The sequence below is a fragment of the Antedon bifida genome, chromosome 8 (genome assembly GCF_963402885.1).
Source record: "Antedon bifida chromosome 8, ecAntBifi1.1, whole genome shotgun sequence".
NCBI classification, from domain to species: Eukaryota; Metazoa; Echinodermata; class Crinoidea; order Comatulida; family Antedonidae; genus Antedon; species Antedon bifida.
In genome coordinates, this window is record NC_136233.1 from 9,975,369 (window position 1) to 9,990,728 (window position 15,360).

At 31.6% G+C, this 15,360-nt stretch overlaps 2 protein-coding genes and 1 long non-coding RNA gene across 3 annotated transcripts in view; 1 reads left to right on the forward strand and 2 right to left on the reverse strand.

The window, feature by feature from the left end:
• Window positions 1-973: 973 nt before the first annotated feature.
• LOC144849855 (uncharacterized) lies at window positions 974-5,822 on the reverse strand. Its single transcript, XR_013614008.1, has 3 exons — window positions 5,623-5,822; window positions 2,739-2,978; window positions 974-1,510 (listed from the first exon to the last, which is right to left on the reverse strand). It is a non-coding gene; the product is annotated as an uncharacterized LOC144849855 (long non-coding RNA).
• Window positions 1,382-15,360, forward strand: part of LOC144849794 (dynein axonemal heavy chain 5-like) — a 52,273-nt gene continuing 38,294 nt past the window's right edge. Inside the window, exon 1 of the mRNA XM_078706851.1 lies at window positions 1,382-1,525. Within this exon, the coding sequence (XP_078562977.1) occupies window positions 1,382-1,525 (144 nt within the window). The remainder of the gene's footprint in view (window positions 1,526-15,360) is intronic.
• LOC144849837 (uncharacterized) lies at window positions 7,376-11,356 on the reverse strand. Its single transcript, XM_078706917.1, has 3 exons — window positions 10,905-11,356; window positions 9,183-9,358; window positions 7,376-8,152 (listed from the first exon to the last, which is right to left on the reverse strand). The coding sequence occupies exons 1-3, from the start codon at window positions 11,158-11,160 to the stop codon at window positions 7,835-7,837; spliced, it is 750 nt and encodes a 249-aa protein (XP_078563043.1). The 5' UTR covers window positions 11,161-11,356; the 3' UTR covers window positions 7,376-7,834.

Sequence of the window (15,360 nt, forward strand, 5' to 3'; positions counted from 1 at the left end):
GATATGCATCAGTCAATAATTTGTGACAATGTGTTGTTGTTGACAATGTTGTATATCACATTACAAGAAGCGCCTTAGCATTTTTTTTCGATAAAATATTAATAATAATAATAATTTTATAGTTTGCTTGCGTTTATTTTTAAATAAATAATTCAACTAACCTTAGAATTAAATGACTTGGTTTGACTAACAGATCAATTAGTTTTATTCGACTCAAACTGTAGGGCCTAAACGCACGTCATCCCTTTTTTATTAAATTTGTGATAACTACTTTCTCATAACAGTCGAATTTGCATTTGAACATTATACGGAAAATTGATCGAAAAGGCTGAAAGAGGACATGGCTGGATAGAATACATTCTCCTTTTTGACTCACTCTTGACTAGTTATAAAGTATAGCTTGCCTATAAAGTTAGGTTATAAAGTAGGTCTACGGTTATTATGGCTGAAAAGGCAGAATGACTTTTTTATAATCTAGCCTCATTGTTCTATATTTTATTGTATTTCCCCCGGTATTAACTAATGTACACCATGTGAAATAAAATTAGAGAAAAACTTCCTCTATGATCTGATCGGCGTCTTTATGATGTAAAACACACACCATTTTTGTAGTACCTGAGCTTCTTGACAAATGTGAAATTAACTGCAGGTTTTGTGTAAACCACGGGTTCAGATTAAAACAACATAGGCCTATGCCGCCGAAAGGATGCTCTTTGACGTTTTTTCTATGGTATCAGATGTTCAGGTTAGTTTTTTTTAATTTATATTAATCAACGTTTCAACCTGCACACTGCACTTTGATATTGTAGGCTACATATGTGGAAAAGTTGTTTTCAATGTCTTCTAAGGCCTATTGGAATAGTTATTGTATAGGTTTGTCTGTATATATATATATTGTTAGGCCAACTAAAAGTAGAGAGGTGATTTTTGGCCGAGACCTACCGATATTGCTTTGTAGTGCGTTACTTGATGTCGTAGAGGGCACTGTTTAAATCGTGATAGAACCACGGCTTCCGCCTTTATCTGGTTTATTATTAGAACAAAAGAGAAACACACCTATTTATCTGTATTCTTATATTTTTCGCCAATTTCAGATGCAAATTTTCTTATTTGGCATTAATCAATAAGCTGGCCGTTCGATCGATTGTTGGGAAACCCCCTATTTGTTTTCTATCTACCCTCCGTCATAAATGGACGAGTCCAATCAATCAGTCTTGTTTCTTGGAGATTAGTAAACAATCCAACATGGCTACATTGGACGTTATAAATTAAATATAAACTTAAGTTTAATTACAGCGGGAAATGGAGTATATCTTGTAGATAAACATTTGTTATACACATAGGCCTAGTGTTGGTTTCAGTGGTTAATTTAAGTACCAGCATGTCTGAATCAGAGACTGCAAAGACACCCCTGAATAGGATCAAAGCTGGTGGTGGTAAGCGGCAGCAAAGTCCTGCAGGTGATCCCAAGAACAAATCGAGGCTGGCTGCCCTAGCCCCTGGTGAAAATCTGAAAGAAAAACAGGTAAGAATAGTTAAGCCTAGCTAGGCCCAATGCAGCCTAGGCCTAGAGAGTATAGACCGAGTCCAGGTGGCCTACTGAGTACAACATTTGGGGAAAATTAGGAGGAGGAGGTGGAATTAAATACTTGAGCATGGGATATCCTGCTCTCTCTGACCTGTCACCGGTATTTTAAATGTTATTATTTATTATTAAATTAATAAATAACCTTGTGATTGAAATTATAAATTATTTGATTTTCGCAGAGGATGTCACTCTGAAAAGTGAACTACTGTACCTAGGCATAGCCTACGGCCTAGAGGTCTAACATTTAATATTAAGGTCCCTGTGAATCAAGTCTATACTAAAATAAAATATATAATTATTAAAAACAATATTTACGAATAACAAGTCAAGTCATCAATATTTTATTATATATATATATCAATAACTTTAATGAAACAATTTCTCAACCTGAAAGAAACAGATTGTGCTTGACATCTATCTAGGTATGGTTACAAAGTGCTGGCAACCAATGATGTGATTAATTTTGCTTTAACAAATAACAGTATTTTAATTTAATCATACAGTATAACCTGTCAAAATGAAAAATAATGTATTGTAATATTTCACCTGGTGCGATAAATCACACAAGATAATTAATCATCTACTCCTGGGTATGTTAGATTGAATAAGGTATAAATGAGTATTTGAGAGCCATTTAGTCCCAGGTCTGCAGGTCTAATCAATGAAAACTGCTTAGTTTAATATCTGACTTGGCATACTTTAAAAAAAAAAAAAAAAAAAATCAATTTTAACATTGAAATTTAAGCCTAGAATACTAGGTATGTAGAATAGTCTAGCAATTTTCAGTGACACATTCAAATCTGCCAATGTCATTGTATATCATTCCATGTGGACTGTCCCCTTTCACAAAATGGCAGCTGTTTTTCATGACGAAAAGTATACAACCTATACTGTAACCATTGCAATGAAATCTCTTAATTTATAGAAAACATCATTCATTTTATAAACTAGAGAAGGCAGACTGAGAGAAGGAGGAGTGAGGAAGATGACTTACTATCTGCATTCTACTATATTACTATACTCTGCATTTTGTGGGGTATTATCATTAACAAACTTGGCAAACAGTTCAGCTTAAGAATGATGAGATTATTGTTACCATAGAGGAATATTTATTTCCTCCATGATGTTACATGCAAATATTGCAACTTACATGCATTATAATCTTTCAGTTCACACAGACTTTGTAAGGTAATTTAGGCATAATTTATATTATCCTTTCCTTAATTCTGTCTATATTTAAAAGTGAACACAGAAGGGGCAGCAAAATCAATTTTAATGCATCGCTTCTCTATGACAACTATACAGTTGGTTAGACTTGACGTATTTCCCCCTTCACAAACTGCACTTCCTTCTGTGACATTGTATCAAGGTGTGACATCATCAATTACATCTGTGAGAAATAAAAGAGTTTAAATGTTTTGGAAAATTGTTCAGAAATAATGGCAAAGGTGCAGGCAAAACATTTCTATAATAATAATATTAATAATAAAATCTTTATGTCAAAACGGAGGCTTGTTCACAACAAAATGTGTGAAAGAAATACAATTACAGTATCATAACTATCAAAATGATGAACAAACATGAACAATTTTAATTATACAGAAAGGAGAAAAAATAGTGTATACATTTTTATAATGGATTAATAGATTTAAAGTTAGTAAATATAAATTAAAACAGAAATGTAACAGTAGGCTAATAATAATGTTGATCATACATTCCAATAATTGATTTATAGTTAATAATTTTAGGATTTTTGTGTAGAAAAAATCCCTTTTTTTATTCAGTGGTGGGGATGGGAAGATAGTTCGATAGATAGTTAATTATCTAGAAAAATCCCTATTCATTTTTACACAAATTGTTCTGTAATTAAGAGGCATTATTAGAAACAAATTATTAAAAAATGCGGCAAAAAAATGTATTATGACTAAATACAGATATGGATAGTCAATTATTATGTTTTGGTTTTTCGCATTTTTATTTTGTTGCTATATAAAGGGTATCTACCATATCCGCCAGATTTGTTGTCTAACTTTTTCATTTATGAGGAGTCACCAGGTATGGTAACATCAGTTTGAACTATCTAACTACTATCTAAAAAAAAGTCTGACAAGTTTTTGTTAAAAATAGCAAACTCTGAATTTGATCATTTATTTACTGTATGTGTGCACCAAAAACATGAAAAATTAAGATTAATAAAATCAGACTTTTTAAAGTTATTCATTTCTACAGTATAGAAAAAAATTATTTCAGTGATCACTTATAAAAAGACAAAATATTTTTTGCTTTAAATTACATTTTTTCAGGTAAATATTTTTTTTTTCAATCCAGTTTTTGGTCAAATTGAATTACTATTATGTAAAATTAAAATAACATTCAACAACAAAAGATTTAGAATTTATATTTCAGGACAAAAGAAGAAATTCATATTTTCATATTTCTCTGTACATTGTGTACTGTAGAAGTACTATTTAATTATGTTATTACAAACCAAATTATAAACTTGGTTTCTAAATTAGTTAGTTAGGCTCTGTCTACACTATCAAACTAGTTTATGAAAAAAGTGTGATGCCCAAATAGTACTGATATGCCCAAATATGTCCATATGGGCACATCACATTTTTTGTCACATACACTTATAGTGTAGACAGAGCTTAAGGAAATCCAGGAAACTCAACTGTTTAAAAGTGGTCTATTTTTTTAGTATAGTAGTAGGGTTAATATATTGTTATCAACAACAAACAGGCAAAGTCATACTTTATCTGTTTACATAATATGATAGTTTATTCTACTGTATATGACAGGTCTGTGTATGATTTCTTGTTTCTATGACAACATATTCAGATGAGTCCATTATTTCAGTGGGTGATTTCGTATATATTTTTTGCGTGTACTACTGCGTAAGAAAGAGGGTTTGTTTGTTACAATTTTTTGCTATTTCAAACATCCATGCTCATAGCGTATCAAAATTCAAAATGGCCTAAGTGAAGGTTTTAGACAACATTTGAAAACCACCCTTGGGTGTGGTGTGAGGTGGGTATCTCTCCCTAGTTTATATGTTGCAGAGTATAATTTAGATGATGATGTTATTGTATTAACTATTATTGCAGTTAAAATGTAAATGGTTTGTATACATAGTAGGTGGAAGATCTTTGTTAATTATAGTGGCTTTTATGCTGCTTTTGAATTTTCGTAGGATCTACTATAATCTGTTTTTGTATTGACTTGTAATTGTATTGTTTTATATACAATCAAAATAAAATTAAAATGTTCATATCTAAATTAATTATCATGGCCACTCATTATACTCTACCAAAATAGAGAGAACTGTGCCAATATTATACTAATTTTGTGGAACAAGAAAAACTCCCAACACTTATTTATTGTTATCAATTCTAATACCACAGAATTGGAAAACTCCCAAATCCAGAAATTTCACATTCTAAATTTTTTCCATTTTTTGGATACAATTTAAATTAATATTCATTAACTGGCAGAGTTTCAACTTATTTCATTGTTGAAGAAAACCCATTTTTTATACAGTATTAATGTACTGTAGTACCAATCTTTATGAATACTGCCATCCTTTGGGCAAAATTAATTTTTTTTTTGCTTTGTTTCAATTTCATGTTGTATACTGTACTTCAAAAAGATCTATCGCACAATTCTCTATTTTGCTCTACAACAATATTGATTGCAATGTTATTAATCATGAACCATGAGTATTGAATCTCGATGAATCTTCTTTAATTCATATTTATTCTTGTTGTGGAATAACCTTTCTTAAAATACAGATAAAATACACATAGTTGAAATATAAAATTGAAGTAAATACTATATTATTTTTTCTGCATTTGAATATTGTCATGATTTGCATTGTTTTATTTGAAAATAAATTTTAATTTTGAAATGATAATATTATGTTTCTTTACCTCTGATCCATGAATACAAACCAAAAATTCATGAACACTTGCTTATTAATTCTGCTTGACTAGTTCACTATCATTAGCAAAACAAATGAACGGAAATATACTTACAATCCCTGACATCCGTAGCTCGTAACATGTACATTTGCATACAATAAAACGCAGGAAACTCACGGTAAAAGTTACGAAAGATTTTATAGGTTTGTATTCTTCAGGCAGGTGGTCATATCTTATTTGTTCCCTCAAGCAAACTGATTAGAGTCAGCAACGAGAAAAATAAATCGAGCCCGCTTTATTACAGCCAACTGGTTTGGTAAAGGCCAACTCAGACAGCGTCGTACGACGAGGCCCGACGAGACGTCTTGTCTGGACCCGTCTTTCCAAAGTCCTACCGACAGATAATCGTGCCAACGCTCCGCGACGGCTCAACTCAGACAGCCCGACGACCCCCGACGCGACTATATTGCCTGCGCTTCTGATTGGTTGAATTCAAGATTACGCAACAAACCATGCAACGCGTACGCACGACGTACGTACGTACGTTCGTATGATTTGTAAACACGGAAGTAATAGTAAGTTTCATTGATTAATAATAAACCGATAAATCCGTTTGTTTTTTACCTAATAAAAATAACAACAAAATTTAAGCTTATATTTTGTTGAATAATTGAGACTAGGCATATGGGATCCATGTCAGTACAGAGTTGGTAGGCCCATGTATGCCCCTAGCCAGGCCTTTTAGTAGGCCTATTAGTTTAGTATCTAAATATGTGGTCACTTAGGTTAGGGCCCAAGGCCTAGGTAGTTAGTAGAAACTTAGGCTAGACCCAGATCCTTTATCTAGGCATAGTAGTACATACAGAATAGGAAGTCTAATATGATACAGGGTAGAGTCACATGTCGATCGGTTCAATTGCTTTCATTTTTTAATTACTAGGCCAATACATAATCTTGGAATTTTTATGTAGGCCTAAATTAGGCTAAGCTAGGCATTCATTTATTTAGAGTATCTATACAATTCAAGTTAAATATATAATATTGAACAAAATTCAATAAAAAATTGTGTTCATATATATCATTTAAAATGTCCGATTGATAAGCATTGTTGAGATGTAATGACCAGATAGATATACCTTTTTTTTTATTGTTTTTTTTATTATTAATATTAACAAATTATGTACAAAAAGTAAGTGGTTCCATATCGTCTTCATACCTCGCATTAAATTAACACTGTGGCAATGCGCCATACCAACTTTTTGGACATGTTAGCCTAAAATTCAACTCATTAACTAGTGATACAAATAACAAACACATAACTAAATTATTTAAATTAAACATAATTTTATTACACTTTTATTTATTTACTACATGTATTTGTTATTACATATTAAATCACAACATACATCAGATTATATTTATGAAACAAAATGTAACCATTTAATTAACTTAATGTTATATAATGTTTTTATGGGACAAAATCAATACATATCTTTAAATAATATAAATTGATGGCAGCAACAATTATTGAATTACTGAGATATGTTTTCTGAATTCCTAGATTTACTGAATAATGAAATTTCTTAAAAATGTTGTTTTAAATATACAGTATTTACATCATGGTGTCAAATAAACGCAAATCATGTGCTGCTTTACTGCTGTTGCTTTTAAAAAGAAGGCGGCGAAGACGAAGCAGCAGAATATGGTGTAAGCCCTGGATTCTCAAAAGACAGCAACAAGGAGCATATGGAAATTTGATTCAAGAACTGCGGCTCCAGGACCAGGAATCCTACAGAAATTTTCTAAGGATGGATACTGGCACATTTGACAACCTCCTGAGTTTGGTCAAGCCTATTATAAAGAAGCAAAACACCAACTGGCGCCAGAGTATTTCTCCAGGAGAAAGATTAGCGATTACGCTTCGTTTTATTGCAACTGGTGAGTAAACATGTTCAAATCATCAAAAACCCAAATTTATTCTATCCCTTATCCTTTCTCAGGTTTTTCAAGTATACTAACAATCTGATCACCTGTAGTTGCAAATAACCATTCATTTGTCAAACAAATTGTTAATTTCAGGTGAAACATACAAAAGTCTGTCTTACCAATACAGAGTTGGGGCCACAACAATTGGTGAAATTGTACCAGACACATGTAATGCAATATACTCTGTTTTGAAAGAACAATACATGAAGGTAAATTACTGTGTATTCTAGGCTATAAATTTAATTTGTTATCCACTAGGAAACTGTAGTGTAAATGGAAAAATGAGTGAGGATTTGACTGGCTAGACAGTACATTTTGATATTATATATATTATTTGAAGCTAATCTAGATCTTTTATCTTTACTTCAAAAATATCATTTTGGATTTTGTTCATCAGAACTGCTTTGGTTTTTTTATTTTGTATTTGTTTAAGTTCTGATGTAACATACTGACCAAAAAGTAAATCGGCATCTGTTTCTTCGCTTACGTTTGAAGGAGATTCTAATATTGTTGTAAGATTACGAATCAAATTCAATTCTTCATTGTCTCTCTCTCTTTTTGTTGGTTTTGTTGAACTTTTTTTTGTCTTGACATCATTTTCTTCGCTCATGTTGGATACATCATCATCGTGATCTGCCTCTAATCCTAAATCTGACAACTGTTAAAAAAAAGCAATGATCAGTCAGTTAGGTATGATGTATTATTATTATTTTTATTAGAAAGTTTATCATATTTTTATATTCATATTTACAGACGCCATCAACATCTGAAGAATGGATGGGAATCGCGAAAGAGTTCCAAATGAAATGGAATTTCCCCAATTGTTTGGGTGCACTAGATGGAAAACATGTCAGTATTCGGCCACCACCCAATTCAGGCTCTGAATATTTTAATTACAAAAATTCATTCAGCCTGGTACTGATGGCCCTTGTAGATTCATCATATAAATTTTTATATGTCGACTTCGGTACAAATGGACGTGTATCCGACGGTGGGGTGTTCTCAAAATGCTCATTGGATAAGGGCCTTAAGAACAAAGCAATTGGAGTACCAACCCCGAGTCCATTGCCTGGAACAAATACGACAGTTCCATATATGATAGTAGCAGACGATGCATTCCCATTGCGGGAGGACATTATGAAGCCACATCCTCTAAGGCATTTAACAAAACAACAAAGAGTATTCAATTATCGTCTGTCAAGAGCTAGGAGGGTTTCTGAGAATGCTTTTGGGATCTTTGCAAATAGATTTGGTGTATTCTTGACGACGATCAAAATACTGCCGGAACACCTTCAACCGTTAGTGTTGGCATGTGCTGCTTTGCACAACATGCTAAGAAGCAATAGTGCCTACAATCCACCAGGTTTTGTTGACCTGGAAAATGGGGCGCACAATGTTGTTGAAGGACAGTGGCGACAGCAACCATCCATGGTGCCTGTTCAACTTGATAGGCACAACAATTTTACATCTGCTGCCAAGCAACAGCGAGAAATATTAACAACATACTTTTCATCAAAAGAAGGATCCATTGAATGGCAAGACCAAATGATTTAGATACACAGTATACTGTATACGTGCTACATAAATTCCAACTATTATGCTTCCTTTTATTTTCGCAATTTGTTTTACAGTATTCTCATTGAGGACTCTACTTTATACAACCATCTTTAGGCTATAGTATTACTTACATCTAATGTGGACTGAGACGCCCTCTGCTTAATGTATGGAGTAAGCCAGTCACATCGCTCCAGCACCCATTGCTGCCTAGCTGTTCTTTTCCTGGCAGCACTCCCACTAGGCAGGCTCTTTCTGTAACGCATAAATTGGGTCCTCAGGGAATTTATATGTTTTTTGATCTCAATGTCTATTAAAATACAAATATATATATATATAATTAAATCATAATATATTAATAATCTATATAATCACAATCCATTTTTACCATTTATTTTACATTTACTTGGAATATATACTGTGTATATGATATATGATATTGATACAAATATTAATAATTAAATTACATTATATTTTATACAATTTATTTTACCTTTACTTGGAATGTATACTGTGTATATAATATAAATACAATTATTAATAATAAAATTATATCATATTTTACTGTTTATTTAATGTTTACATTTACTTGGAATATATACTGTGTATATGATATATGATATTGATACAAATATTAATAATTAAATTACATTATATTTTATACAATTTATTTTACCTTTACTTGGAATGTATACTGTGTATATGATATATGATATTGATACAAATATTAATAATTAAATTACATTATATTTTATACAATTTATTTTACCTTTACTTGGAATGTATACTGTGTATATGATATATGATATTGATACAAATATTAATAATTAAATTACATTATATTTTTTACAATTTATTTTACCTTTACTTGGAATGTATACTGTGTATATAATATAAATACAATTATTAATAATAAAATTATATCATATTTTACTGTTTATTTAATGTTTACATTTACTTGGAATATATACTGTGTATATGATATATGATATTGATACAAATATTAATAATTAAATTACATTATATTTTATACAATTTATTTTACCTTTACTTGGAATGTATACTGTGTATATGATATATGATATTGATACAAATATTAATAATTAAATTACATTATATTTTATACAATTTATTTTACCTTTACTTGGAATGTATACTGTGTATATGATATATGATATTGATACAAATATTAATAATTAAATTACATTATATTTTATACAATTTATTTTACCTTTACTTGGAATGTATACTGTGTATATGATATATGATATTGATACAAATATTAATAATTAAATTACATTATATTTTATACAATTTATTTTACCTTTACTTGGAATGTATACTGTGTATATGATATATGATATTGATACAAATATTAATAATTAAATTACATTATATTTTATACAATTTATTTTACCTTTACTTGGAATGTATACTGTGTATATGATATATGATATTGATACAAATATTAATAATTAAATTACATTATATTTTTTACAATTTATTTTACCTTTACTTGGAATGTATACTGTGTATATAATATAAATACAATTATTAATAATATTTAATAAAATTATATCATATTTTACTATTTATTTAATGTTTACATTTACTTGGAATATATACTGTGTATATGATATTGATACAAATAATAAATATTAATAATTAAATTACCTATATAGGGCCTATAATTAATAATAGTATTAGGCTAGCCTAGTAGTAAATATTTATTATTTTAGGCCTAGGCCTAGCCTAGGAGGGGCCTTATTTAGGCCTAGGCTAGGCTAGGCCTATGGGCTATCCTGGACCTAGGCTAGGCCTAGGCCTAGGCCTAGGCTATTATTTGTTGGACTTACCACTTTTTCCTAATATTACGGCGAATTCTTCTACTTTTTTTTGCCTAAGCTGTCGATTGCTATACTCTTTGGAGGTAGTGTCATAAAGACAAATTTCATTCCTCCAAAGGTCAATAAGGCAAGACTCGGCCTCTTCTGACCATAAATCTTCTGCACCACCACCACTGCTGACCGCCATGCTGATGATGGAAATAATCCCCGCGAAGCATACTTCGCGCTCTTCGATAAAAACTTTTCCCTCGTGACCTGCCGTCATAATTTAAACGCCTGTGATTGGTCAATATCCAACAAACGAGTCGTCCCGTCGGGTGAAAATTAAACATGTTTAATATGCTCACGACGACCTAAAACTACCCCCGACGCTATCTCACGACGACCCGTCTCGTCTGGATTCAACTCAGACAGCACGGACGAGTCCAGTCCAGACAAGACGTCTCGTCGGGCCTCGTCGTACGACGCTGTCTGAGTTGGCCTTAATGTGTTCGTATTACCAAACGTCAAGCCTTATTCAAACGTTGGCATGGCAACTGAGCCAAGTTAGGTTATGGAGATGTGTAATGAATTAGCGGATCATTTTACAATTTACCTTAGCAAGCTAGAAATTGATACTAAAGTACTTTGTATCCTCAAATATCAATCAGTCTACTTTAAGTCCATGCTTATGATCACTTCAAACGATGAATTATTAATATTGCTCAGTTACGATGACTTAAAAGTTGAATGATATAGGCATTTCAATGGACAGCTAGGATGAGTGCAGTGGCCGAAGCAAAGGTTGTGGTACCAACTGTACCTACTATTACTGGTAAATCCCGATTAGAGAATGAAAATAAAGTAAGTAGAATTAATTTAACTTTAAAGTTCTTAGATCTACAAGTCTTTATGTTCATAATTCAACCTAATTGTACTGAATTATTTGCAATTTCTATGAATTAAAATGTCATTCAGGATATTGCTGGAGATGATTCCATGTTTTCTTACCACATAACTTTATAACAGATTGTATCATTATATTGTAGGCTAGGCCTACTTAATGAAAACAATTATTCTATCGTTGATATAAAATTTGCGGTACACCACGTATATAAGTTCTGAAAAGAACCGTTGAGTTTCTCAACGTTTCGATCAATATGCTTTGATCGTCCCCAGGAGTGAGAATGAGAATTCTATGCTTACGTTTTCAAAATTACGGTAACTTTGAAAAGATAGCTTTTAAACATTTTATTCATTGATTCCTTACACAGGATTCAGTCCAAATCATCAAATATTTTTGCTACAGTAGTTCTGTTTACAAAGTGCTAGAAAAGAAGATGTACTTTAAATATTTTATTTTAAATTCTCTTTATTTAAAACTTTTTGTTGCCAGTATCCGGTAGCTTACAGTATCACAGATAAAAAAAAATATCCAGGGTAGGAGAAAAGTTGAGTCACACCACCATAGGCCAAAACCGTAGGCCCAACCATGGAGGATTTACTGTAGTTTGCTGTCCTATTAGTTTCCAAACATCTTTACCATGTAATCAAACCCTAAGCTATTTGCTGAAGAACAATTGATTTTGTTTATTGCCTGATAATAGGACACTTCACTTGCCCCCTGTGGAAGACCTTTTGTTATTTGAAGAACCAGAAGACCTTGGCATTTTGTTTACAAAAAATGAGTTGGCTGTCATGAATTGTTAAATGTGTGTGAACCTAATTACTATAATAACCTGTTTTTAATCTATTTGATTTGAAGGCTACTCATTTTGTTTACAAATACAAAGTTTAACTCAACAAGTTTTCCAAACTGCCCTTCAGTTTTTAAAAACATTTTTTTACATATTAAAAAGAAATTTGTAAAAACATTATATATGTTTGGTGGAACCGTAATAACTGTATTTATTCAAATAAACATCCCCGCTATGAATAAACGCCTCTCCCGAATAAATGCCCTTTCACATGCATTATACGTAATATTTTGTTATTACACATCTCTATTTATGGAATTCATTGACTTCCATGATCTATAATTGAGCATTTTTTTACTGTATTTTATCACTTCTTGATATTGGTTTTGTTTTTAAGAAAAAGAATAAGAAGAGACCTACTGAGTGCCACTAATGTAATTTTACAAATACATTATCATTATTTCATAATTGCAATAGAATTTTGACAAGTTTGTTTTTTTTTGTACAGTCATCAGTACTCCTCTCACAATGGAAGTACAGTACAATACAAAAATAACACTATCAATACACATTGTCACAGTCTCAGCAGGTAATAATACAATAATAACATTACCATATTTCGCACAATTATCAGGTTGTCCTTGACACTGCTTGTAAACAGTGGGATTTTGGGGTGAAAATTTATTAAAAGCTTCTCTTGTTATCGTCATTGAGATAGATAGTCAGTACAGTACTTTTCACTGCTGTTTTTGATTTCTGTGAATTTCAGCTGAGTTCTGCTAAAACAGTTTGTTACTTTTAGAATTATATAGTATATTCTTTAAAAGTTTGATTGGTGTTTAGCAATTAGAGGTAACTTTTTGAAAGGAAATTACTTGTATTACAGGTTTGATAGGTTATCGGTGGTTATAGGCTACTGTAGTTGTAAGCTAACAACAATTGTGTATACTGGGTAGTAGAAAGATGGCAGCTCTCCAGTGATTCTCTTCTCTTGCAGTAGGCCTACCCAAAGTTACCAATCTGAAATATTTTTTAATGCCTGATTATTTTGTTTACGGTACATTACTTATAATTAAATAAAGTATTTTTCTTAGAATTTGTTTCTTCAAAATTTCTTTGAAATTTAATGATGGTTTGTAACTATTTGTAGACCTAAAGTACAGTCTACTATAGAAGCATTATGGTAATTCAAGCACGTTTTAGGCATGGGTTCATTCCCCTAATATTAATCAACAGGCACAGAATATATTCTAAACCGCCCGGTGATACAGTATACTGAATATTAATTCATTTTGAAATGGCAAAGATGAGGAAATCTGTGAGAATGAGAAAAATCCACCCAACCAAGATTCAAACCCGGAACCTTCTGTTTGATATGCAGAAGTCATAGTACCATTAGACCACTGTTGCTTTAACTCTTTAACACTCTTGGCGTCGTATGGCAGAACGGATTTAATGCTTTTTATGTTGTATGAATATTAATGTTCTTTTACAAATTTACATTAGGAAAATGGATGATTGACTATATTATAATAAATGTCTTGATTGGTTTTTAAGAGCTATATATAAAGTATCCATACCAACAATTCCATTAACAACAGACTGAATAGAACAAGTCAATTCTTCCATTTTTAAGTAGAAACTGTCGCTTGGTGACAAATGCTCGTGTATTCATACTTTCTTGTTGCATAGATTGAAGAACAATTTAAAACATCAATTTTAATCAAATCTGTCTGAAAATGAAACGTTCTTTGTTCAAAAAAATGGTGTTCAAAGTACAGGGCATAGATTTAGAGGTAATTATGATTTTAATAGTAACTACTTTCGCTAAATGTGTTTAGTTGATGAGTAGATTTTAAGGAAGGAAGACTATTCCAAGATGCAGAGAGTTTTTATGAAAAAGGTTAAACGTGTTATAGGTGTTAAGGTAGGGTTTCATATTATTAATCGCAATATCATAATACTGTAGTTAGTTACAAGGCAAGATGAGAGAGAGCCAAGGGCTGTATCACCCACTGATGTTAGTTGTTTATAAGTTTGTTACGTTAGTGGTTCAGTTGTGGTAATGGAATTGTTCTTTATTGGGAGATTTTCTTATGTTAGTGATTAATGTTACATAAATGGTTGATATTTTTTTACGTTAGTGGTTAATATTACAATAATTAGTGGATGATACTTGGGCCAAAAAATAGGTGCATTTTACAAGAATAGCGTTTTTACGGTAGATAAAAGGATTATTAATTTAATGAAAAAGACTTAAAGGCTAAAGCAACCAGAACACAAACTACTGTAGAACTCAGACTGAAATTTACTATACAGTAGATCGATTGCCATCATCACGGCCATCAGATAGCTGACAGAAGAGGTGATACATGGTATCACCATGTCTTTAGGAAGAGGAGGAGGAAGTTTTGTCAAACGGGAAAGTCGTCTTGTGGAAGGCAGTGGAGCTTCATCTCCACTTGTGATTTTACACAGCAGGGATATCAAGAAACATCAAGTAATAAGATTACAAGCTATTAACCATTATTATTTGTTTTCATTACTTTTTTGGATTGTCAATTTTTTCCAGTTTATTTAGATCTCTTGAGTATAAGCCCCTGGGGTATAGACTAAGCCCCTACCAAATTTGGTTAAATTTCTATGCTAAATGTTTGTAAGTATAGGCCAAACCATGACATAAGCTCACACCTTCTGAACCCAATATTGTAGGCTGTATTCTTGTAAATACATTTATATTAATTTTGATACTGTATACTGTACTGTAAAATCTAATAACATGAATTTTA